Source organism: Babylonia areolata, chromosome 3 (assembly GCF_041734735.1).
Source record: "Babylonia areolata isolate BAREFJ2019XMU chromosome 3, ASM4173473v1, whole genome shotgun sequence".
Classification (NCBI taxonomy): Eukaryota; Metazoa; Mollusca; class Gastropoda; order Neogastropoda; family Buccinidae; genus Babylonia; species Babylonia areolata.
In genome coordinates, this window is record NC_134878.1 from 1782849 (window position 1) to 1809444 (window position 26596).

At 42.6% G+C, this 26596-nt stretch overlaps 1 protein-coding gene and 1 long non-coding RNA gene across 14 annotated transcripts in view; one reads left to right on the forward strand and one right to left on the reverse strand.

The window, feature by feature from the left end:
* The window catches only part of LOC143279662 (tyrosine-protein phosphatase Lar-like), a 342687-nt gene that overhangs the window by 291428 nt on the left and 24663 nt on the right, over positions 1–26596 (forward strand). For 11 of the 13 annotated variants that reach the window (XM_076583704.1, XM_076583705.1, XM_076583702.1 and 8 more), the window contains 10 exons: positions 956–967; positions 7752–8036; positions 11898–12206; positions 14587–14898; positions 16368–16562; positions 18529–18621; positions 18911–19204; positions 21743–22033; positions 25022–25125; positions 25493–25706. In XM_076583704.1, the coding sequence (XP_076439819.1) occupies positions 956–967; positions 7752–8036; positions 11898–12206; positions 14587–14898; positions 16368–16562; positions 18529–18621; positions 18911–19204; positions 21743–22033; positions 25022–25125; positions 25493–25706 (2109 nt within the window). The remainder of the gene's footprint in view (positions 1–955; positions 968–7751; positions 8037–11897; positions 12207–14586; positions 14899–16367; positions 16563–18528; positions 18622–18910; positions 19205–21742; positions 22034–25021; positions 25126–25492; positions 25707–26596) is intronic. The other 2 variants (XM_076583715.1, XM_076583711.1) reach the window with 2 other exon arrangements.
* On the reverse strand, positions 4039–7756 carry LOC143279663 (uncharacterized). The gene is made up of 2 exons (XR_013054930.1): positions 7664–7756; positions 4039–7559 (listed from the first exon to the last, which is right to left on the reverse strand). It is a non-coding gene; the product is annotated as an uncharacterized LOC143279663 (long non-coding RNA).

Here is a 26596-nt window from a genome sequence, read left to right on the forward strand (position 1 = left end):
CATTCTGAAAAATGTTCACTTGATTCTGATGCTGTTATTTGCTTTTTTATTTCAGCAGTCACTTTGTCAAAAGTAACAAAAAATATTGTGAATGCAGTTTCCTGTGAAATTTCAAACCAGAGTAAATTTGTAAAAGATGAGCCTGGTTGATCCAACCACTGCGTGTTATCAGTGAGAGGAATGTTGCAATTGGCAGCCACATTCATTTTGATTTCTTGACTTTCAGCTCTTTGATTCCATATTGTGTCCTAATTCTTCGTGTGAAGTTTGCACGAGAATACGGATGAGAATGTTTGCTGCTGTGGTCAGTGTCTTCTGATTGGAACGTGTGCTGTGTGTGCTGTTGGTGCTGGCACCATGTCCTTCAATGGACTATTGTCTGAAAGAGGGATTTGACTATTTTCCTGGTCTTGAGCCAATGATTCTGTTTAGCTGTTTGATCACATTTTATCCCAGATAAATTTTGTTTCTTCTAAATTATGGTCTAGGATATTCACCAAGGCTCATGAAGAATTCAGTGATTTTGGTTTAAACAAAATATATGGAGTTTCTTTCAAGAAACAAAAATCAGCAATGTAAAGAATGCTTTAAGGATTTTGAACTGTAATATTTCTTTTAAAAGATCTCTTTGTAGAATAACGCCTGCATGCTCAGATCTCTAAGTGCATGATTAGTAACAGGAACTTGTACTATGTTTCATGTGTGCAAGACAGCACAGCTAGCTCTATAGACTGATAGTTGCTGATATGCTGTTTTGGTTGCTAGTTTAAAGAGTGTGCTTTAATTAGTGATTGTGCAACAGTCAGCCAAGCGCAGTCATGTCAGAGTTGAGGGACTAAAGCAATGAGGGAATTGTGAGGAGACTAGGTTGATAGATGGCGCTGTGCTTTGTGCGTAGTTGGCAACTTGTACTAATGACCTTTGCTGTTTTTCTCTCTTTCAAACCTGTTCGCAGCAGGCTACCAAGGTGAGGTTACCCCCAGTGTTCCCTTTATTTTTGTACCTTTTCTTTTGCAGAGTTCCTGTCCATTGTCTTTGAACTCTGTGTCTTTTTCAGTTTCTTGTTTGCTGTTTCCCCCTTGGTTCAGTACTTTAACTGTCTTTTTTTTTTTCTTTTTTTTTTTTAATTGAATGTCTGTGCAGATCTGACAACTGGAGTATTAATTTTCTTTCCCACATTCCTGGCCACAGCCCTGCCCTTACATTACCACGAGAAGTCCCACAGAAAAACATGTAATGGCTGGGAGGACTGTGCAGAGGGGTATCATAGAGAAAGCTGTAAAGCTTGATTTGTTTTGACCGTTGTGAACCTTGTCTTGACAACCCCTCATCCCTGACCTTGACATTTGACCATTGTGAACCTTGTCTTGACAACCCCTCATCCCTGACCCTGACATTTGACCATTGTGAACCTTGTCATGACAACCCCTCACCCCTGACCTTGACGTTTGACCATTGTGAACCTTGTCTTGACAACCCCTCACCCCTGACCCTGACATTTGACCCTTGTGAACCTTGTCTTGACAACCCCTCATCCCTGACCCTGACATTTGACCATTGTGAACCTTGTCTTGACAACCCCTCACCCCTGACCCTGACATTTGACCCTTGTGAACCTTGTCTTGACAACCCCTCACCCCTGACCCTGACATTTGACCATTGTGAACCTTGTCTTGACAACCCCTGACCCTGACATTTGACCCTTGTGAACCTTGTATTGACAACCCCTCACCCCTGACCCTGACATTTGACCATTGTGAACCTTGTCTTGACAACCCCTCATCCCTGACCCTGACATTTGACCATTGTGAACCTTGTCTTGACAACCCCTCACCCCTGACCCTGACATTTGACCCTTGTGAACCTTGTCTCGGCAACCCCTCACCCCTGACCCTGACAGCACCTGAAGAAAGCTGGGAGGCTGGCAGGACAACAAAATGATTTTACTTAGATGTAGACAGTATGCAGCTGTGACTGTCAGATTGGGAACATTATATTACGTCAGTTTCTGAAAATATGCATTTTGCCATTGCCAGATAGTGTTAGCCTCCAATATATCTGTCAAGATGTTATGCAGTAAAATGGACTAAGGACTCTTTGTTTTTGTTTTCTTTCTCTAAGATCCATGCCACCAGTGAAATTATTTCAGATTTTGGAAAGGGTTTTGAAGTGCAATGTGAAGTTTGTCCTGGTCAGTGTTCTGGATACAGGTGGGAAATTAGCTACATTGAAAACTGAGCATCTGCAGTCATTGGAGTAAAATTCCACAACTGTGACAAAATCAGTTGATCTCTCTGTCTACCCCAAAGATTGATGGAGGAAAGGAGTCCATTGATGATCTGTTCTGAAATATTTTGGTGATATTTGTTTTCAAGGTCCTTGTCTGTCTTGTCTTGTTCATCAAGAGTCTGTCTGAGAGACTCTGCAGTATGTGATGATTGTTAAATTTGGTTTTTATCTTTCATTTTATTTTATTTTATTTTATTTTTATTTTCATTTATCTTGTATTTTTGTTTGCTTTTGTTTTGTTCTGGTCCTGTCAAGCGCTAGTGCGCAAGCTGTGCTGCATGCCCTGAGAAGTTTATTTGGTGGTGTGAGAGTGTGAGGTACGCATGATGGCAGTGCTGACTGATCACTGGTGTCTCTGTGTTGGCTGCGTCTGTGTATTCTGAACAAAAGCTGGTGTCTCCAGCACTGCAGGGACAGTCTGTGTGTGGCAGGTGATCGAGTGTGTTTGTGCCTTATTCCAAGATTGTGTGTGCGCGTCAGTGCGTTACTCAACATTGTTCATTTGTATGTTACTTGATTTTTAAAAAATTTTTTTTTTAAACTGAAGCGCTTTCAAGACAGTGATATAAAATGCTACTGATTGTAACAGGGCATTCTACAGTCATGAATTACAATCATGAATAACTAGTTTTTCAAAACCAAAAAAAGCCCCAAAATGTTGTGTGTTGGCAAGCATCGCTAAGTCAGAAGTGAAAAGTGCACCTTCCAGTGGGTATTGGCTGCGTCACGCATTCAGCTAAGTAACAGGTACAAAATCAGTTATGTACTGTGACACGCACATACAGGACTGAAGTGAAGAGTGTGTATTCCATGCTGTATAGCTATCCATTGACCAGCTGTGTCATGCACAATCAATCAGCTAGACTGTAGTGGCACAGCTATCATTCCCTGCTTCAGTGTAGTTGCTCCCAGACCCCGCCCCACCCCCTTCCCAAGCCTCCGTTCTTCCCCCTCTTTTGAATTCCTCCCACCCCCCCTGTTGGCAGTGCTGTGCAGTGCTGCAGCCTGCTACTGCGCTGTTGGCAGCGTCCTGCAGTGTCACAGACTGCTACTCTCTGCTGCTGTTCCTTTTGTCCCTTCTTCAGTAGGCCTTTGCTGCCGCTTCCCCCCACCCCACCCTGCCCCCTTCCTGTCTCTGCCCTTTGCTCTGTCTTCTGCTTTATTTCTGAAGAATCCAGCCTGGAAGTTGGTGGGCTTTTTAAAGCTGTCCAAAACTGAACTGAAAAGACAAGACAAGATTGTGGGGTTTTTTTATATGACAAAACAAGAGTGGTCAGGTATTACTGTTCTATGCTTTTCTTTGAGAGAGGTTGTGTTGATTCAGGTAAGCAAGGGGTTACCATGCGTTTGAAGGAATATTGAGTTTGGAACTCAGAAAGGTTTTTTGTTTGTTTGTTTGTTTGTTTATTGTTTTTTTTAATTTATAGATTTGGTTGATTTAGTAAAGATCAGCTGAGGTTGACGGTGGACTCTCTAACTGAAGGAATTAACTGCTTGAAAGTAAAGATCAGCTGAGGTTGACGGTGGACTCTAACTGAAGGAATTAACTGCTTGAAAGTAAAGATCAGCTGAGGTTGACGGTGGACTCTAACTGAAGGAATTAACTGCTTGAAAGTAAAGATCAGCTGAGGTTGATGGTGGACTCTGACTGAAGGAATTAACTGCTTGAAAGTAAAGATCAGCTGAGGTTGACGGTGGACTCTGACTGAAGGAATTAACTGCTTGAAAGTAAAGATCAGCTGAGGTTGACGGACTCTGACTGAAGGAATTAACTGCTTGAAAGTAAAGATCAGCTGAGGTTGACGGTGGACTCTGTGACTGAAGGAATTAACTGCTTGACAGTAAAGATCAGCTGAGGTTGACGGTGGACTCTGTGACTGAAGGAATTAACTAACTGCTTGACAGTAAAGATCAGCTGAGGTTGACGGTGGACTGTGACTGAAGGAATTAACTAACTGCTTGACAGTAAAGATCAGCTGAGGTTGACGGTGGACTGTGACTGAAGGAATTAACTAACTGCTTGACAGTAAAGATCAGCTGAGGTTGATGGTGGACTGTGACTGAAGGAATTAACTAACTGCTTGACAGTAAAGATCAGCTGAGGTTGACGGTGGACTGTGACTGAAGGAATTAACTGCTTGTAGCTGTGACAGAGAGTGGAAGAGGAGAAAGAAGAACAGATTTCATTGGGTGATTTTTTTTTCTTCCTGAAACTACAAACCTTTTTTTTTCTTTTTCTTTTTTTTTTAAGCTGCAGTAAGGTGTAAAGGGTTAGGTGTTTGCCGGGTGATATGTGCCCATGGTGGACTGATGGCTGGATTCCCCCCACACTCTGTTGACACTGTGTTGTGCTCACATGGCTGTCGTTTCGTGTTGTCCAAAGGTTTGCTGAGGGCGATGTGCAGAAAGCCCCCTTTGATGTGTTCCCATCATGGCGCGATTAGTCCGTCGGCTCCTTGCCTGCTGCCTCAAAGCGCTGCACCCACGGGCACATTAACTGCATCAGAGCGCCGCACATGCCTCTGCTGGCCATACATTGTGCAGCTGTAGAGTTGTAAGCAGCAGAGCAACGCCAGCTGTGTTGGAAACTGGCTGTTGAGAGCAGCGCTGCCGTTTTCCCCCCCGCAACTGGCTTTTCTACTTTTTTTGCCTGTGCGTGCTGCGAAAACCGAGCCCATTTTTGAGCTGCGTTTTGTCAGGCCAAGTCTTTTTTTTCTAAATTTTTCTTTACATCTTACTAATCTTTTAAAATGTCATTGGATGACTTTACAGTTCCCTTTCAACAGTCCTTTGACAGTCGTGATGGAAGTTGTTTTTTGAGGTTGACCATGTTTCATTTTATATTTTCGGTTTACTTTGAGCCTTAAAACAGAAGGCTTATCGTGCGTATGGGACGTTCCTCCACTTTTTGACAGGGACGTCGTGTATTGGACAGCTTTGGGAGCATGACACTGTTCTCTCTCTCCTCCTCCTCTCATTCCATTCCTTCCTTTCTTCTCCTCCCCCAGTCCCCCAGGCAGGCCACTCCCCCTTCCACCCAGCGTACATCACCATTGTCTTCCATACATATATGTATCTAGTTCTATTTCCCGTCCTTAATGTGTCCCAAAAATTCACAACCACCAAAAGATCTACACCCAACAATCAAAAAATCTGTAGAACTTATTAGAAATTAGGGAAATAAACAAAGATGCTTGATGGGTGTGTTGGCAGGTTTGAATAACCAAACGGTATGATTTTGCGCTGAGAGAGAGAGAGAGTGTGTGTGTGTGTGTATTGTGTGTGTGTGACAAGTGTGGTATGGAAGTGATGGTATGACAGCATTCACCTGAAGAAGTTTCTGTCAGATGTTTCAATTGACATTGGGAAGACACTTTTTAATATTGTGACGGTAATTTGACTTAGGAACTGTTCTCCTCTCTTTTAGGAATTTCTTCACGGTAAAGCAGAATAATTATTTTATTAATTAAAAAAAGAAAAGGAAAAAAAAGACACACACACAAACTTTCTTACGTAATCTTGAATACAATAACACCGTGAAGGCAGTAATGATGACTGTTTATACATCATATAGTTGGTCTTTCGTGCATAATTATCACTGCTGTCAAAACACACACTCACAAACACACATAAACACACACACACACACACACACACACACACACTTGTCTCGCACATATGCTTGCACACTTCTATCAAAATTTTTGTTTCCTGATTTATTTTACTTCTATTGTCACCTGGATTTGTTCATCCAGTGTTTAGCTTACCACATTGCCGAATGTACTGATCAAAAACCAACCCAAGTCACAATTCTCTGAGCAGTAGAGTGAAGCATAGGAAGAAATCCAGTGTATGTTAAACTGGAATCCATGGAAATAACTGGTATCTAAACTAGAGTCCAGGGAAATTAACTGGTAAGTAAACTAGAATCCAGGGAAATAAACTGGTATGTAAAACTAGAATTAACTGGAATCCAGTGAAATTAACTGGTATGTAAAACTAGAATTAACTGGAATCCAGTGAAATTAACTGGTATGTAAAACTAGAATCCAGTGAAAATAACTGGAACCCAGTGACATATACTGGTATGAGAAACTGGAACCAGGAACGGGGTTGGTATTGTCAAAGGAATGACATTTTCCAATTCAAGTGAGGAACTGAAGATTACTATGATTCTCACGTTAATTGGAGAGTTGATTCATTTGAGTCTGTCAGCAAATGCTGTTCTAATTTTTTACCTGCAGTGTTAAACAATAAAATGATCAAGGTCTGGTACAGGAAGAAAAGTTCTCATTTAATGATCAATAACCATCCAAACCAGAATTCTGAAGTTGCTGTTGGAGAATATTCTATCTCAAGATAGAGGATACAACTTGAATTGTCCATAAAACATGCAAATATTGTTCATGTTCAGCACAGCAGATATGAATGCTGAAGTCAGTTTGAGACTGCAGTCAAAAAACTTTTGTAGTAATTCAGAGAAAGTAGTCATTGATCAGCAGCTTTGGTGTGAAGCCTAACTTTTGGTAGTAATTCAAAGAATGTAGTCCTAATTGATTTGCAGCTTTGGTGCAGAGCCTAACTTTTGTAGTAATTCAAAGAATGTAGTCCTGAATTGACTGGCAGCTTTGGTGTGAAGTCGAACTTTTGTAGTATTTCAAAGAATGTAGTCCTGATTTGACTGGCAGCTTTGGTGTGAAGTCTAACTTTTGTAGTAATTCAAAGAATGTAGTCCTGATTTGACTGGCAGCATTGGTGTGAAGTCTAACTTTTGTAGTAATTCAAAGAATGTAGTCCTCATTTGACTGGCAGCATTGGTGTGAAGTGTAACTTTTGTAGTAATTCAGAGAATGCGGTCATGACTGAAGGGCGGCTGGGTGTGAAGCTGACTAATAGAAATTGATAGAACATAGTGGTGACGACACGTGGGTGTGAGTCTGACTAATTGGTGACGACACCTGGGTGTGAGCCTGACTAATAGAAATTGATAGAACATAGTGGTGATGACACCTGGGTGTGAGCCTGACTAATAGAAATTGATAGAACATAGTGGTGACGACACCTGGGTGTGAGCCTTACTAATAGAAATTGATAGAACATAGTGGTGATGACACCTGGGTGTGAGCCTGACTAATAGAAATTGATAGAACATAGTGGTGACGACACCTGGGTGTGAGCCTGACTAATAGAAATTGATAGAACATAGTGGTGACGACACCTGGGTGTGAAGCTGACTAATAGAAATTGATAGAACATAGTGGTGATGACACCTGGGTGTGAGCCTGACTAATAGAAATTGATAGAACATAGTGGTGACGACACGTGGGTGTGAGTCTGACTAATAGAAATTGATAGAACATAGTGGTGACGACACCTGGGTGTGAGCCTGACTAATAGAAATTGATAGAACATAGTGGTGACGACACCTGGATGTGAGGCTGACGTGGACGGTGTTGTTCCAGTCCCCTACCAGCCGCTGAACCTGCACGCGGAGCCCATCTCGCCCAACGAGATCCTGGTGAAGTGGGACGAGCCCCAGGAGGCGGACACCATCACCAGCTACGAGCTGTACTACAACGACTCCCACACACGGCAGAACGTGCGGGTCAGCATCCACCCCCCAGTCAACAACTACCGCCTGGAGGACCTGACGCCAGACACGGTGTACCACATCCAAGTGTCGGCCAAGTCACGGCGCGGAGAGGGGCCCCGCACCCCCACCATCCAGGCCAAGACTCACCAGTTCAGTAAGTGGCGTCATGCACAGTCTTGTCTGTTACCTGGCTTTTTTTACACACCAACAACACACTTACTTTTCAGTCAGTGTTGATGTGGAAGAGCGAACAACATGTTTGATGTTATGTGTTGTTCCTTGATTTAGCTTTCTCTTTCTTCTTGGCCTTCCTTTTAGAGGTTCACATTTGCTATGTGTTGCTTTGTTCAAATATTAGTTTACTTACTTTTCTTTCTTTTTTTTTTTTTCAGTGTTTTTGGCACAGCAGTCCCTGAACACTGAAACTGAAGGGAAGGTTAGCTGCAGTCAGTTGATAAATGTCAACAATAATAAAAGTGTTTTGCTAATGTACAAAGCAAAAACGTGCTTGCATCTTCTACTACATGATTGCTTTTCAATACAGTCCTTGCCAAAAAAAAAAAAAAAAAAAAGAAGAAGAAGATAATACTTAACTGTGCTTTTGCTGAATAACAAAAGATCCCAAATTTCTTACATGCAAAAACAAAACACACTCTTGCTTGTAACAGAAGAAAATAATGCCTTTTGGATCCATTTGTCCTCACAGCTATCTGACAGATCTTGAAACAGCAGTGTCATTTGTCTCTCAGAAGTTAACATACTGCCCACTCCCTTTTCAGAGTGAAAAAAAAGGTCTTTGGCAAGAAATAATTGACAATGAGATTGTCTGTGACCGACCGTCATGGAGAATAAATGATATCCCAGATTAGACAGAATCACAGAAGCCTTTTGTGTTAAAACGAAGCAGACCACAAAGTTTGACCATCAGTTCATCAGCATCAGAAACCATGTACACACCTCCCTTTTCTTTGCCCTTTTGGTGATGATGGTTTGTTTCAGTTGTTGGAGAGAGCACAGAATATGTGTGCTGTATCTGTTGCTTAGCTCTGTGCTACATGTGGAATTAGTATGTGTAGTTTGATCTTCTGTGCAAGACCTCCTTTGAGATTGTGTTTGGATAATGAGAATAGAAGAGAGAGGAGGGGGGTGGGGGTGAAAAAGTATCCACTCTTGTTAATCAGCTGTGTGGCATGAAGCCTGTTTTGATATGCTTTGTTTTATTTCTCTCTATTCCAAGGTCTGGTGAGTTGGCAGCAAAACCTGCTTCATGCCTGCACTAAAAAAACTGTTGATTTCTATTGCTTATTTCCCTGAACCAGTTGTCCAGGTTCAGGGAAAGAGAGAGATGCCCTTCCACAAACTCAGAGGTGGTCTGTTGAAACAGATTTCTTTTGCCCCCCTTCCCCATATTTTTGTGATCTCATGATTCTTCGCTTCAAGTTATTTGCACATTTTGATGGTTCATTTTTATGATGTGAGATCAGAGGTTTGTTCACGATTAGTGTTGAATGTCCTTGCTTTACTTTAAAAGTTACTGATTTCAAACATTTATCTACCTTCATGATCTACTGTGTTCTTGATTGTTGTTTGTTTTTTCACACGCACACAGACTGTTTATGATCATTGATTATTTATGAATGTCTTGGGGTAATTTAAATTAACGTCACATAATCAAGTTGTTGTTTTCTGTAAAGGGGTGGGAAAAGGGTGGATGGAGGAATGGTACATTGTGTTTGGGTTGTTTTGATTTGTGTGTGTGTGTGTGTGTTTTGTCTTGCCACCTCATCACATTGATCACATCATGATGGACAGAAGCACAGTTCAGAGCACAAGACTCTTCATCCAGTTTGGCTAGTGTGCTTTTGTGTGTATTGGGGCGTTACTAACACCACAGGAAAACTTGGTGATGGCACTGTTTACTCTTTGTTTAGCACTCTAACTGCCTAGGACCAGTCACACACACTCCAAGTATCTGTCCTACTATCTGTCAGGAAGATGAAATGGGGCTTTTCAAACTAACACAGGGGGAGAGAGACGTGCACAGCATATATATATACAAAGCAGTTATCCGGAACATTTATTGCTAGCTTATTTAACAACAACAACAACAACAAATCATCAGATGAAACAGCTGACCAAAAGGACAGAACATTGAACAAGGAAACATTGGCCTTCAGAATTGTAATGGCTTGAGTGGCAGAAAGAATGATGAAATTCAGTGAAAGATGGATGAAGGGGCAGGGGGTTCAGAGACTGACATGTCTTGCATGTGTCTCGTATTTCTTGATAGAGGCATCTAGTCTGTTTCCTGGGTAGAGTCAGATCTACAGGTTTTAACAACAGAAAGGGGGTGGGGGGAGGGGGGGGGGGGTGAATATGCATGAGCAGCATGGTTGGCACATGGCTTTGGTCCCAGTCTTCAGTGGACACCCTGTTGTTAACGTCTTGTTGGTCCCAGTCTTCAGTGGACACCCTGTTGTTAACGTCTTGTTGGTCCCAGTCTTCAGTGGACACCCTGTTGTTCAGCGTCTTGTTGGCACAGTGTGGCTGCTTCATGTTTTTTGGAAGATACAGTGGGGAAAAGGATGAAGATGTACTTGTGTCTATTTTGGGTTGGTTGGTTTTGTTTGTTTGTTTTTTGTTTTTTTGTTTTTGTTTTTTTAGGACTTTAATCTTTTGATTGAAGACTGCAAGGTAGGCATTCTGAAGGGGTGTGAATAATAAACCAAACTGTGTTTTTGTTTGTTGTTGTTGTCATTGTTTTGTTTTTTTGTGAGTGTTTGCAGTAATGTGGGTTTAGGGTTTACTCTCAGAAGAAGGGAGGGCAGGTTCTTTCTGAAAATATTTGGCATGCTGCAATTCTGGGATCTCTGTTCAGCTGTTAATCCTGCTGATCCCTTTTCATTGAAATGTTGGGGTTTTTTTTCATCTTCAGATGTGGTTTGTTTGTTATTGTTGTTTTAGTGTGTAATCCAGTTGACCTATCCCTGAACCTGTTATCTTGAGATATTTATTTTTCAAATGTATTTATTTTCTGTACTCTGTTGTTGGTTTTTGTTGTTGTTGTTGTTTTTTTGTCTTGTTTGAAAACAAGTCCTTATATGTTTTGAAAACAAGTCCTTGCTTTTTTATCAGTGGTTGATGGGTATTGAGACTTCTGGAGGAAACATTAAAAAGACGCTAGTAGTTTGTTTGCTTTTTTGTTTGTTTGTTTGTTTTTGGTTTGTTTGTTTTGTTGTTGTTTTTGTCAGATTGTTTTCTGATTTGAAAAAAAAAAAGATATATATTTTTTTTTGTTTTTTTTTTGTTTTAGAATAGAGCTAAAGAACCTGATATACCAGTGGTGAAAAGAGATTTGGAAAACTGAATGTTCAGAATGTCCTTTTGTGCTGTCTGAATGTTGAAGTGTGTCGCTGTTATATATATATAATGTACTGGAGCGGTTCTGTGCAAGAGCAGAAGCTTATTTTTCTTGTCTGCCGAGTTTCTTATTATGGCAAATTGTGTGTGAATGTGTGTGAAAGATACTTGTTGAACTCCAACAGTTTTACAGACCTCGCACTTTGTGACTAGCTAGATCCTTGTGTTCCACGGATGAATGTCTTAGTTGTGGTGTTCTGTGTGATGCTCTTTGTTTTTCATACCAATGGCACTTGTACCCTTGCTTGACTATATTATAGTTTTGAAAGAAAAAAATTTACATTAAATGCTGGTAATAATTAATCCAGATAACTATACCCTCCCCTCCCCCCTTAACCTTGTGTGCATTGTGTGGTGCATTTTATGTTCAGAACTAACTCCATGTGCATGGCTGGTGTTGGCAATTAGCTTGCACCCACTGACCAACAAGCAGACAGAAGCCAAACTGCGCATTTTGTGTGTATCTTGGTCGTCAGCCATCACCTGATTTCTCACATGCCATAGTTTTCTATTCATTTCGTCGTGTTTCATTTTTCATTTGTGTTTGATTCATTTTGTTCTCTGTTCTTCATCCACCTCCCCGTACCCTGTTCAGTCCCAGAAGCTCCACCCCGAGATGTGAGTGGCAGGCCAATAGACCAGCAGCGCATTGAAATTTCATGGAAACCACCTTTGGCCCACAAACAGAATGGCGCTTTAGCCGGCTATAAGATCTTTTACTTGAAAAATGAACTTGGTAAGACGCTAGACGATGCCACAATGCAAAATGTGAAGCCCAACAAGCAGAGCCATACGCTGGAAGGCTTGCAGACATGGACGGAATATAGGATATGGGTGGTGGCCTACACACGAGTCGGAGATGGACCCGCCTCGCCACCCATCCTGGTGCAGACGGACGAAGATGGTAGGTAACCCATAGCCCCCCGCCATCCCTCTCCTCCACTGCGTTCATGCGTGCGTGCGTTTGTTCTCTCTCTGTGTCTGCGTTAATTCATTAATGTGACCTTTTGCAGCTTGTGTTAACCATAACTCCTGTTCTAGGTTGGCTGCCTGTCTGATTGGCGCCACGCTGGTTGTGGCTGTCGCTGCTGTTTTGTTTCTGGCCGGTGTTGTGTAGAGACAGGTGCTCTGACCGTGACTGGTGTTGCTTGCGTTCCGTTGGTTTTCTGGGGGGTGAGACACACAGGGCAGACTGCTATGGCCCATTCTGGCTTCTGTGTAATGGCAGAGCATGACGGCATCCCATTGTCACTGACTGGTCGGCTTCTTGCTTGAATCATCTGTAACCCTGTTGGCAGAACGAAAGGCATGAATGCCAGCATGGCAGGTGGAGAACCTGTTGCAAGTCAAAGACCGGGAGAGCATGCTGACTGTAAATATGGCACCATCCTGACTGCTGGATCATTAGCATGCTGATGCTTTCTGTTTGGGACTTTTAACACTTGTACAGCATGCAGACATCAAACTATCAAGTTCAGGAGAATTAGATACTTTGTGTGAATTCTTATGAAATGAAGGAAGGGATTTTTTTTTTTTTTAACGGGGTGGGGGAGGGGGTGTTACAGGGCACAGCAAAATCCACATGTAGGAAAAGGAAGGTGAGCTGGGCAGATGTTGGGAGGGAACAGAGGAAATAGTTCTGCGGGAAAACTTGGATTCTGTCAGCTTCCTCACTTTCTCGTCAGTGACACTCACAAACAGAACCGAGAGTTGGTTTCTACACACTGTGTGTGTTCCTGTGATGTCTGCTGTCTTGTTGTGTTCCATACTGTCTGCTGGCCAGTCACTGCCAGTCTTACATGGGCTCTTTCATCAAGGTGAAGGCCTTGAAATCATCAGAAATACAAATGACTTGATTTGTTGATTGGATTTTAGCCTCATTCAAGACCTTTGTTTCTTTCTTGGTTGTTAGTGTGTTGGTTTGCGGAACGTCATCTTCCGACATTTCTTTCAGGGGCCTTCATGTTGCAAGAGAGAATATTCTGACAGGTGTGATCACTTTACCACCATCTCCAGGATTGGAGGCTAAACATTTGAAGCAGTTTCATGGATGTCTTATTTATGAAGAATGTTACTTTTTGTTCGACCTGAGTATAATCTAAATGTTTGCACCTTGATGTTGTGGCTGTGCATAGCATGTTGGTTGGTGTTGTGGATTTCCTTTAGTTCCCCCAGTTATTGTTGTGGGCATTGCCAAACAAAGCAGCATTTGTGATCTGGCAGTCTGCTTTCAGTGCAGTTATTTTCCAAATATTTCTTTTTCAGTTGCCTATCCTTGATTGGAATTGTAGTAAACTTTATCATTATCGTTGTCATATATTCTTTATTATCACATGTCTAAACCAAATCAGCCTTGCATAGTTTTTCTTCCCAGTAACATGTGTGTATGAATGATATGCTTGTTTGTTGCATTGTAAAAAATTGATCAAAATATGGGAGGGTGAAATAATGATGCAATTTTAATGTAAGTTGATTCAATAGGGAAAAAGAGCAGTCACTAAACAGCATGTCAGCTTGAATTCAGATATTAGTTGATAAAAGATATTTTGTCTCCTTTTAGTTTGATGATAATAACAAATAATGATTTCTCTAAATTGGTATGTATTTTGAGTGATGTATGTGCATGTATTAACTATACTGTGCACAAAAAAATAAATTTATGAAGGAATGCAAGAAGCGTATCTGCAAGTAGCTTGATAACAGCATCAGTAAATTGAAACAGAGAATGTGTACTTTGTTTCTTTTAGCAATTGTGGCTGATTTTTTAAGTACATAACCAGTTCAACTACTTTACTGTTTCAAATTCTTTGTGTTTATGTGTGTGTGTATATATATATATATCTATATAAAAGCTCACAGGAATGCTTGTCTTGAGCAAAAACATTTATGCTGTTACAAACTGGTGTGTGTATATGAATGCAGTAAAGAATGCTCATCTGAGAGTAAGAATGACCATGCTTGTTTTAAAACATAGGAATGCTCTGAAGAATGCAAGTCTGGAGTTAACCCTCATGCTGTTTAAATCCCTCTGGACATACATGAATGCTCTTGTTAATGTCCAATGAAAGCCCCCTGGTTGTCAGTGCATTGCTGCATTTTGTGGATACAGTATCCAAGGTGAAATGGTCCCCAACAGCCCCAGGTATTCTTGGTAGAGTGCAACCTGTTCATTTAGCTCCAGTCAGTGAGTACATCAAGCCCTGTTCACATTATCTCCCCTGCCTTAAGAGGACAACAGTTCAGTCTTAAGGACCCAGGCTTTACAGTCAGGTGGTTCTCTACAGTGCCGGGAGAACCCCGAAGGGTCAAGGTTGAGGCCATCAACTCTACGGGCATCTTTGTGGAGTGGGATGAGCCCAAAGACACCAACGGCAAGATCCGCGGCTACCAGGTGTTCTACATCAAGGTGAACAGCAACGACGAGCCCATCCCAGGCCAGATGGAGCGCTACCACGACACCTTCAGTGGGGACCTGCGGGAGGCGGTCATCACGGGGCTGGACCCCGACACCAGGTACCTCATCCAGGTGGCTGCATACACCCGTAAAGGTGACGGCAACCGCAGCAAGTCTCGCATCATTACCACCAAGGGAGCAGGTGGGTGCAGGGGCAGTCTGCTGCTGTCTTCCACATTTCACTTCACTTTAACTTTGTGTTTACTCATTTCATGTTCCTTACATATTCAGGATGAATGACTGTGAAAGTATGTAATCATTACATGTGTATGATTATGCTCATTGTACAAAGGTCCACATCAACTTAGTTTTTCAGCATTTTATGTCTTTTATGTATTTACATCAAGTGACCGTGATTTTGTGTATTGTTTGCGTAACATACGCCACGCATGAATTTCTCTTATTGAGGTTATAAAGTATTCTGTATTCTGTACTTCGCTTCAGTTCACTTGAGTTCAGTTCACTTAAATTTCTCAAGGAGGCATCACTGCATTTGGACAAATCCATATACTCCACACCACATCTGCCAGGCAGATGCCCGACCAGCAGCATAACCCAGCGCGCTGTAGGGTCTTGTGTTTGGCAGCTTTGTCATGGATGCACCATTCAGGGCAAGTTAGTTCCCCTCAACACAAGATGGTAACGTGACTTGCAGGAATGGACACAGATTCCTACCATTCACTTTTACCAACAGCCGTTTAGCTTTGTACATACGATCTCAGCACCTCACCACAGTCACACTTTTTGTTGAAAGATAACATTGGTATCAAGTTGTCAGTCACATTTGCTTTTCTGATTTGCTACCCCTTCCAGACCAGAATATTCCCGTCTTTTGATGAAGACGTACATGTGGGTATATGGAATCATTGAACTGAACAGATACATAAGTTAAGCATTTAGGAAAGAAAACATATATGGATAGTTGATTAAATTTATGATATTGGTGGTGGATGTTTTTTTTGTGGTTTTTTTTTTTTTTAATGCTTAGAATCTATATACGCTTTCATGGCTGCAGAAGAAGATGCAATTTTATGTATTTAAAAGCAAGGCAGAGACACAGCTGAGCAGTCATACACACACACTCAGCAGCCTTCAGAGGCTTTATGTTCTTTGGCACAGTGTCCAGACAAAATACTGTAACATGTGACAACATAATGTGGACACTGATTGTTCATTTGCCTGCCATTTCCATTGAAACAGAAAACATGAAACACAAAGCAGATGTTACGAAGTATTTGGGGGAAGAAGAGGGAGGGGAGTGGAGAATGAAACATGATACAATTTTGCTTTTCAGAGCTGAATCAAGACGCCCGATATGCAGTTTCTAAAAAAGTGATAATTTTATTTTTCAGTACAAAATGCAGACGAATGTGCCTACATAGCCCTAAATTCTATGCAGCAAATATAAACTAAGTCGCACTGGGTGCAGAAAACTGAAAGACAAACTGGCAAATCAAGAGTTGCAGCTCAATAGCCACACTGAGACTGAGCAGCCTTGTAAGGATGTGTACAGGTTTAGGTAGTGGGGGCCGGGTTGTGACATTCTCAGCCTAACCCCACATCCTCTGGCACCTCTGGGTGGGTGTGTGATGGCCCATGCTGATGTTTCAGTTCCCACCCCTCCTCGCAACCTGCACGTTAACCTGGTTCAGGAGGAACCACCCAGTGTCAAGGTGACGTGGCAGCGACCCAAGGAGACCTACGGCCCTCTGGAGAAGTACAAGATCATCTGGGGTCCACGGGGTGAGAGCTACGAAGAGAAGATCATGTCATCAGAGATCTACTCTTTCGTCACATACACACTGGGTGAGTGATATTCCAATAGGCTCATTAACTTTCGCTGCTTAGTCGACAAGACAGTTCACAACCATAGGTGACTGACCTGACATGGTGTTAAAGGGACTTTCTTTCACGTGGTAATAAGACTGGACATGATGTTAAAGGGGCTTTCTTTCATGTGGTAATAAGACTGGACATGATGTTAAAGGGGCTTTCTTTCACGTGGTAATAAGACTGGACATGATGTTAAAGGGGCTTTCTTTCATGTGGTAATAAGACTGGACATGATGTTAAAGGGGCTTTCTTTCACGTGGTAATAAGACTGGACATGATGTTAAAGGGGCTTTCTTTCATGTGGTAATAAGACTGGACATGATGTTAAAGGAGCTTTCTTTCATGTGGCAATAAGACTGGACATGATGTTAAAGGAGCTTTCTTTCATGTGGTAATAAGACTGGACATGATGTTAAAGGGGCTTTCTTTCACGTGGTAATAAGACTGGACATGATGTTAAAGGGGCTTTCTTTCACGTGGTAATAAGACTGGACATGATGTTAAAGGGGCTTTCACGTGGTAATAAGACTGGACATGGTGTTAAAGGGGCTTTCTTTCACGTGGTAATAAGACTGGACATGATGTTAAAGGGGCTTTCACGTGGTAATAAGACTGGACATGATGTTAAAGGGGTTTTCTTTCACGTGGTAATAAGACTGGACATGATGTTAAAGGGGCTTTCACGTGGTAATAAGACTGGACATGATGTTAAAGGGGTTTTCTTTCATGTGGCAATAAGACTGGACATGATGTTAAAGGGGCTTTCACGTGGTAATAAGACTGGACATGATGTTAAAGGGGCTTTCACGTGGTAATAAGACTGGACATGATGTTAAAGGGGTTTTCTTTCATGTGGCAATAAGACTGGACATGATGTTAAAGGGGCTTTCTTTCACATGGTAATAAGACTGGCTGTGATAACACAATTGATTGGATGGTACACCTCAGTCTGCTGGCTGTGATAACACAATTGATTGGATGGTACACCTGGCTGTGATAACACAATTGACGGGTGGTACACCTCAGTCTGCTGGCTGTGATAACACAATTGACGGGTGGTACACCTGGCTGTGATAACACGATTGACGGGTGGTACACCTCAGTCTGCTGGCTGTGATAACACAATTGACGGGTGGTACACCTCAGTCTGCTGGCTGTGATAACACAATTGATTGGATGGTACACCTGGCTGTGATAACACAATTGACGGGTGGTACACCTCAGTCTGCTGGCTGTGATAACACAATTGATTGGATGGTACACCTGGCTGTGATAACACAATTGACGGGTGGTACACCTCAGTCTGCTGGCTGTGATAACACAATTGACGGGTGGTACACCTGGCTGTGATAACACGATTGACGGGTGGTACACCTGGCTGTGATAACACGATTGACGGGTGGTACACCTGGCTGTGATAACACAATTGATTGGATGGTACACCTGGCTGTGATAACACAATTGATTGGATGGTACACCTGGCTGTGATAACACAATTGACGGGTGGTACACCTCAGTCTGCTGGCTGTGATAACACAATTGACGGGTGGTACACCTGGCTGTGATAACACAATTGACGGGTGGTACACCTGGCTGTGATAACACAATTGACAGGTGGTACACCTCAGTCTGCTGGCTGTGATAACACAATTGACGGGTGGTACACCTGGCTGTGATAACACAATTGACGGGTGGTACACCTGGCTGTGATAACACAATTGACGGGTGGTACACCTGGCTGTGATAACATAATTGACGGGTGGTACACCTGGCTGTGATAACACAATTGACGGGTGGTACACCTGGCTGTGATAACACAATTGATGGGTGGTACACCTGGCTGTGATAACACAATTGACGGGTGGTACACCTCAGCCACTGTGTGTCTCCCCAAGGACGTGGACCTGTTTTCACACATGTTGCCTGTCGCTTTGTGCAGATCGAGGAACCACCTACGAGTTCAGGGTGTCGGCTAGAAACGACGTGGACTATGGAGAGAGAGCTGTGGCCACCATAAAAACGCCAGATGGAGGTAGGTGGCTGCTGAAACTGCTTACAGTGACTGCAGTAGATTGCTTCAGAAATCATCAGAAAGGTGAAATTTCAGAGAGACTTTGTGTATAATTTAACAGTATTTGTGCCTCATTAAAAGAATTGTTGATTTTTTGCTTACTATACCACAAATGTGTTTAATCTACTTAATATCCTTATGATTTTATGTGTGTATGTCGACCATAACCATCCAATTTAAACAGAAATGTTGTGAAGAAAAACCAAGTGCAGACAAAGCGCTGTGTTGAACCCACTACACTGTGTGCCAGCTCCCTCAGGGGCCCCTCAGAACTTCACAGCCACGGGCCTGACGGAGACCAGCGTCCGTCTGACATGGGACCTGCCGGCACGCAAGCTGCGGAACGGGGACATTGTGATGTACCAGATCACCTACCACAAGCTGGCGGATGCCATCAACGAGGAGGACCTCAACATCACAGACACCTTTGTGGACATCGTGGGGCTGGAGATGAACACTGACTACATCTTCAAGATCAAGGCCTACACCAGTCGGGGGGCTGGCCCCTGGAGCAACCGCCTTCACTTCAGGACCTTTGGGCGAAGTATGTGGGCGTGTGTGTGTGGAAAGTGTGGTGTTCTCTGTGTGCTGGTTTTAAGTGGGCGTGTGTGGGTGTGGAAAGTGTGTTCTGTTTTTTCAGCCACCTTCACTTCAGGACCTTTGGGCAAAGTACATGAGTGTCTTTGTCTGTGTGTGGAAAGCGTGTTGTTCGTTGTGTGCTGGATAAAGGTTATTGGTTTTTAGGCTAGCTGGATACATGCTGTATGTATTGTGTCTGTAGCTGTATACTGAACACAGTGTGCATCCATCTAACGTTTAAAACAAAGTTTTGTATTATTTGTGTTTGATTGTTTTAATGGTAGTATTGCCATGTATGCCTTTTCAAGAGATGTTTGCTTTATTGTGGGTACATCTCATGTCATCTCCTTTGCATGTTGTATTTACATCATCATCCACCAGGCACTGCAGCTCAGCGGAACACAAAATCCTACTCTTTAGTTGGGCAGGGTCAAATGTAAGACATTTTCCCTGCACACAGCACTTGCCAGCGTATCAGGTTTTGCGGTACTTTTGGCTCTGCACGCAAATGCTGGGCGCTGCCTTTCTTCCATGTTAGCGCAAGGCGAATATTTACCATGCTGACCTGTCCCTTTTATCATGATTTCACAGCCGGCATGCATCTCCTGCAGCGATCATACTTGGAGTAAAGAAACTGAAATGAGTAGTGTTCCTGCTTGTGGTTACTGGAGTGCAGTTTAAACTATTTCACGCTTCTTTTTTTAATATAACTTTAAGAACATAGTCTTTTCCATGGAATGAAGGGGTGAGTGTCGACTGTTTGTCGTGTATGCGTGTGTGTGTGACTTTTGATTCATGTGTGCTCATGTTTGTGTGTCTGTGTTTCCACTGTGTATGTATGTGTGTGTGTGTGTGCGCACACGTGTGTGTGTCCAGTGTTGTGTGTTCAGAATATTTGTTTGCATGTGTATACAGTTAACATTTGAAAAAAAAAAAGTTTAGTTTGAGATTTATTCTGTGTTTATTGTTTTGCTGTTGTTGTTGATTTTTTTGTTGTTGTTGTAGTTGTTGTTTTGTTTGTCTGTTCGTTTGTGCATGTATTGTTCAGATTTTTTTCTATCACTAGAGTAATCACTAGGTGATTATTATATGTTTCTTTGAAATAGCTTCCACTATTCCAAGTAAGAATTCTAATATCAGTCTTACTTGTACATCAAGTATTCACTGTTTATTATGCACTGGTGTGCATGTTTAGTGGGCACTCATTTTGTGCTGTGTCAAAATCATTTCATTAACAAACATCAGCAGAGCTAAAAGTTGATGAGGAAATGTGGACAGTGAAATGTGTAGCTAATCGCCGCCACACGGTAGTGCCCAAAGCCGACAGACTCACAACCCCCTCCCACCCCTATGCTGCTGGCACGGCCAGTGTGTCACAGTCTGTTAATTTTGCTGACTTATTGTGCTGTCAGGAAAGTCTTGCAGAAAAAGGTAAGCTGATCTGCATGCCGGCAAGCTAATTGTTCAGAAAGATTTTACAATGTTTTTGTAGTGAGTCCCTGTTTTCTTTTAAGAGGGATTTAAATTTAGACATTTTTTGTGATAATGTTCAGCCTGTCCTTCTCTTCCCTGTCTTCATTTATGTTTCAAGTGTTGATGCAACAAACTCTTCCCTGTCTTCGTTTATGTTTCAAGTGTTGATACAACAAACTCTTCCCTGTCTTCATTTATGTTTCAAGTGTTGATGCAACAAACTCTTCCCTGTCTTCATTTATGTTTCAAGTGTTGATGCAACAAACTCTTCCCTGTCTTCATTTATGTTTCAAGTGTTGATGCAACAAACTCTTCCCTGTCTTCATTTATGTTTCAAGTGTTGATGCAACAAATACTGTGTAAGAAAACTCTTCAGCTAGCCACTTCTCTTGTCATTATTTTCGATCCACCTGGGGAGGTGATGTGCAAAAACAACAACAAAAAAAAAACCCCACAGCTAATTTACCTCTGAACAAGCAAACAGGGATAGCCACTAGCACTGCCTCCCCCCATCTGCCCTGTTTGTTAATATATCCATGCCCTCCTTCCTGGGTTCATCAACTCTCGCTGGGCAAGCTGCACACCAGCACTGAACAGGTGGTGCAGGTAAGCCAGATTGGAGCAGCACATTATGACACTGTCTGTACAGTTTTTTACAAGTTCCAAGGCGTATCAAGACAGTTCCTTTACAATTCTGAAAAAAAGTAAAGAACCGCATCAGGAGAATACCTTTACAATTCTGAGAAGGTTACAAAGAACATCCAAAGAATTTCTTTCCGGTCCTAAAGAACCACTTCAGGAGAACACCTTTACAATTCTGAGAAGGTTACAAAGAACATCCAAAGAATTTCTTTCCGGTCCTAAGAAAGTGGAGAAGCAGATAAAGTGAATTCCTTTTAAGTTGTGAAAAAGTTCAGCAACACTCCAGCAGGATACATTGCTCACCATGGCCATGTGTTTGTATGTGTGTGTGCATGCATGTGTGTACGTGTGTGTGTCTGTGTGTGCATGTGTGTGTACGTGTGTACAGTGCCCCCAGCCCCCAAGAACGTGCAGGTGCGCCGTACCTCCCCGACGTCCATCGAGGTGTCGTGGGACGAGCCCAACTTCCCGGTGGCAGGCTACAGGATCTACTATAACATGTTCGCAACGCCCGTCATGTACGTGTGGCAGCAGATGGACACCGGCCCTTACACCGTTGCCGACATTGTCGACCTGGAGCCTCACACTGTCTACGCTGTCCGTGTCCAGGCCAAGTCTGTGGACGGTCGCTACGGCAACTTGTCGGAGACGGTCACCACTGACGTCAAGGATCCAACAGGTAGGAGGAGGTGCCTGTGATAAGAAACCCTAGGGAGAGCTGGACAGTACAAGGTCTTTAGAGAAGAAGTGCTATGACAAGAAACCCTAGGGAGAGCTGGACAGTACAAGGTCTTTAGAGAAGAAGTGCTATGACAGAAACCCTAGGGAGAGCTGGACAGTACAAGGTCTTTAGAGAAGAAGTGCTATGACAAGAAACCCTAGGGAGAGCTGGACAGTACAAGGTCTTTAGAGAAGTGCTATGACAGAAACCCTAGGGAGAGCTGGACAGTACAAGGTCTTTAGAGAAGTGCTATGACAAGAAACCCTAGGGAGAGCTGGACAGTACAAGGTCTTTAGAGAAGTGCTATGACAAGAAACCCTAGGGAGAGCTGGACAGTACAAGGTCTTTAGAGAAGTGCTATGACAAGAAACCCTAGAGAGAGCTGGACAGTACAAGGTCTTTAGAGAAGTGCTATGACAAGAAACCCTAGAGAGAGCTGGACAGTACAAGGTCTTTAGAGAAGTGCTATGACAAGAAACCCTAGGGAGAGCTGGACAGTACAAGGTCTTTAGAGAAGTGCTATGACAAGAAACCCTAGAGAGAGCTGGACAGTACAAGGTCTTTAGAGAAGTGCTATGACAAGAAACCCTAGAGAGAGCTGGACAGTACAAGGTCTTTAGAGAAGAAGTGCTATGACAGAAACCCTAGAGAGAGCTGGACAATACAAGGTCTTTAGAGAAGTGCTATGACAGAAACCCTAGGGAGAGCTGGACAGTACAAGGTCTTTAGAGAAGTGCTATGACAGAAACCCTAGGGAGAGCTGGACAGTACAAGGTCTTTAGAGAAGAAGTGCTATGACAAGAAACCCTAGGGAGAGCTGGACAGTACAAGGTCTTTAGAGAAGAAGTGCTATGACAAGAAACCCTAGGGAGAGCTGGACAGTACAAGGTCTTTAGAGAAGGAGCTGGACAGTACAAGGTCTTTAGAGAAGAAGTGCTATGACAGAAACCCTAGGGAGAGCTGGACAGTACAAGGTCTTTAGAGAAGTGCTATGACAAGAAACCCTAGGGAGAGCTGGACAGTACAAGGTCTTTAGAGAAGAAGTGCTATGACAGAAACCCTAGGGAGAGCTGGACAGTACAAGGTCTTTAGAGAAGAAGACCCCCATAGTCAAGTGTTTTGGCCCTTAACTCCAAACACTCTAAGGGGCCCCCACCCAGGTTATGACTCCTGGATACCCTTGTATGTGATGAAGTGACGTAGAAGTTTGATTTACTGCTACCCAGCTGTTTTGTTAAACAGTGGTTAGTCGGACAGTTAGTCAGATGTTGGGTCATTTGGGAATGGGAGACTGGTCAGATGTTATTTATTAGTCAGAACGTAACATCCCTTATGTGTAGATGGAGAACTAATGGTTTTAAAACCAAATATACCAGAAATATCAACTATTTGCAAATTGAATATCACCCTGAAACATGTCCTTACCAGTGATGTTATGAAGCAGTATATCCCAGTACTTTCAAAACACTCTGTTCAAATGTTTGAATCACCAATATTAACACATGAATTTTTTTTTAGTTTCATTATCAAACAGTCCAGTGAGCAAGTACTTATAGAAGTAGGGCTTGGTTTTCTTCTTCCTTTTTATCTAAAAATCAGGAAGGGCAAAATATTAAAGCATGAAGAAATCATCACACACACGCTCACTCACATGCACTCACACACAGACACAGACACACACAACATATTCACTGAGGCAACATTTCCGAAATCCAGCTCATTATATGCCACCTTCCCCATAACCCCACCCCCACTCCCCTCACCTCCCAATCCTCCCCCCCCCTCCCCAAACACACACTTTTTTTCATTTAATCTCTTTCTTGGTGAACAGACCTAACATTGATAAACAACAAGAAGTCAGAAGTGTGGTAATTTGGGAGTGGAAGGTCACTCAGCTGCCCAGAAACATTTGGGGTTTTACATCAGTGTCCATAACATTCACTTCCCCTGAAAATAAAATCACTTTGCTTCTGGGATTCTACATCAGTGTCCATAACATTCACTTCCCCTGCAAAGAAAATCACTTTGCTTCTGGGATTCTACATCAATATTCATAATATTCACTTCCCCTGAAAATATAATCACTTTGCCTCTGGGATTCTACATCAGTGTCCATAATATTCACTTCCCCTGAAAATATAATCACTTTGCCTCTGGGATTCTACATCAGTGTCCATAATATTCACTTCCCCTGAAAATATAATCACTTTGCCTCTGGGATTCTACATCAGTGTCCATAATATTCACTTCCCCTGAAAATATAATCACTTTGCCTCTGGGATTCTACATCAGTGTCCATAATATTCACTTCCCCTGAAAATATAATCACTTTGCCTCTGGGATTCTACATCAGTGTCCATAATATTCACTTCCCTGTTTATCACTTTGCCTCTGGGATTCTACATCAGTGTCCATAATATTCACTTCCCTGTTTATCACTTTGCCTCTGGGATTCTACATCAGTGTCCATAATATTCACTTCCCTGTTTATCACTTTGCCTCTGGGATTCTACATCAGTGTCCATAATATTCACTTCCCTGTTTATCACTTTGCCTCTGGGATTCTACATCAGTGTCCATAATATTCACTTCCCTGTTTATCACTTTGCCTCTGGGATTCTACATCAGTGTCCATAATATTCACTTCCCTGTTTATCACTTTGCCTCTGGGATTCTACATCAGTGTCCATAATATTCACTTCCCTGTTTATCACTTTGCCTCTGGGATTCTACATCAGTGTCCATAATATTCACTTCCCTGTTTATCACTTTGCCTCTAGTCCAGCCAGCTACTGCACAGAGCCATTTGCAGGCTGGCTGTTTTGCCTGCCGTGTGTATCAATACATTGAAATGCCTGTTGATATGAATAAAGGAGGGGTGATGAAAGTGTTCACTATTGTGTGTTGTCACTGACTGTTGTACAAGTTACTGACTTCTTTTTGCAGAACGTGACAACGTGGTGAGAAACTTCCGGGTGACGTCGCGCCTCACAAACCTTGTTCGTCTGTCCTGGTCCCCGCCCAAGAAACCTGACGTCAATGTCTACATGGTCAGTGTTGTCTGGAAAACACAGTGCCAGTGTGTTCTGGTGTATGATTATTTTGACCTTGTTCTTTTGAAGAAAAGGACAAACGTTCAAACTTAGATATGAAATGTGTGAATTTTGGCCATATTTTAATGGTTAAAATTTTTCATTCTCTCTCTTTTTTTTGTTTTGTTTTTTACAATGTCAATCTTAAAAGTTATTTTTTACTGAATGGTCAGAGAGTTCAATTGAATAGTTTACTTTTCTCTGATGCCCACAGCATGTGTAACCTAATCATCAGTTTGAACAAATTAATGGGCACTGCATCAGTACTGCTTGACCCTGCAGTAAATGTTGGTGATGTTGACTATCAGTTGTTTCCCGTCCACAGCTGAAGTACAGCGGAGTGAAGACCTACAGGGAGAATGGTCAGACCAAGCAGGTGGTCCATGAGCCAGAGGAAGTTCGAATCCCGGGCCAGATGACCACATGGACTGTGAAGAACCTGCAGCCCAAGATGAAGTTTGAGTTCAACATCAGTGTCTTCTTCAAGGACAGCGATACAGGGCCAGCAGTGCGCATCATCACAGAGACCCTCATCAACGGTGAGTTGTGTCAGTTGTGTGCTTCATCACAGAGACCCTCATCAACTGTGAGTTGTGTCAGTTGTGTGCTTCATCACAGAGACCCTCATCAACGGTGAGTTGTGTCTGTTGTGTGCTTCATCACAGAGACCTTTATCAACGGTGAGTTGTCTGTTGTGTGCTTCATCACAGAGACCCTCATCAACGGTGAGTTGTGTCTGTTGTGTGCTTCATCACAGAGACCCTCATCAACGGTGAGTTGTGTCTGTTGTGTGCTTCATCACAGAGACCCTCATCAACGGTGAGTTGTGTCTGTTGTGTGCTTCATCACAGAGACCCTCATCAACGGTGAGTTGTGTCAGTTGTGTGCTTCATCACAGAGACCCTCATCAATGGTGAGTTGTCTGTTGTGTGCTTCATCACAGAGACCCTCATCAACGGTGAGTTGTGTCTGTTGTGTGCTTCATCACAGAGACCCTCATCAATGGTGAGTTGTGTCTGTTGTGTGCTTCATCGCAGAGACCCTCATCAACGGTGAGTTGTGTGCTTCATCACAGAGACCCTCATCAACGGTGAGTTGTGTGCTTCATCATAGAGACCCTCATCAACGGTGAGTTGTGTCAGTTGTGTGGTGAACTGCTAGAGCTTCAGTAGGTAACTTGCGGTCTGTCATGTAATGAAAATGGAAAGTTTCTGTTCCGTTTTTAAGTATTGGTTTACCAGACAAAAGGAAATTATTTTGTTTCTTTTTTTTTTTCTTCAAGAAGAAAATGGGTGATTAATTCACTGTGTGTGGAATGTTCCAGCGAAGTCAGTGGTGACAGTACAAGTAAGGTAGTGTGATAGTCAGCTGAGTGTGGTTGAACCCCTCCACTGGTCATGGTCACTGTGCTGCTGTACTGCCCAGGGCT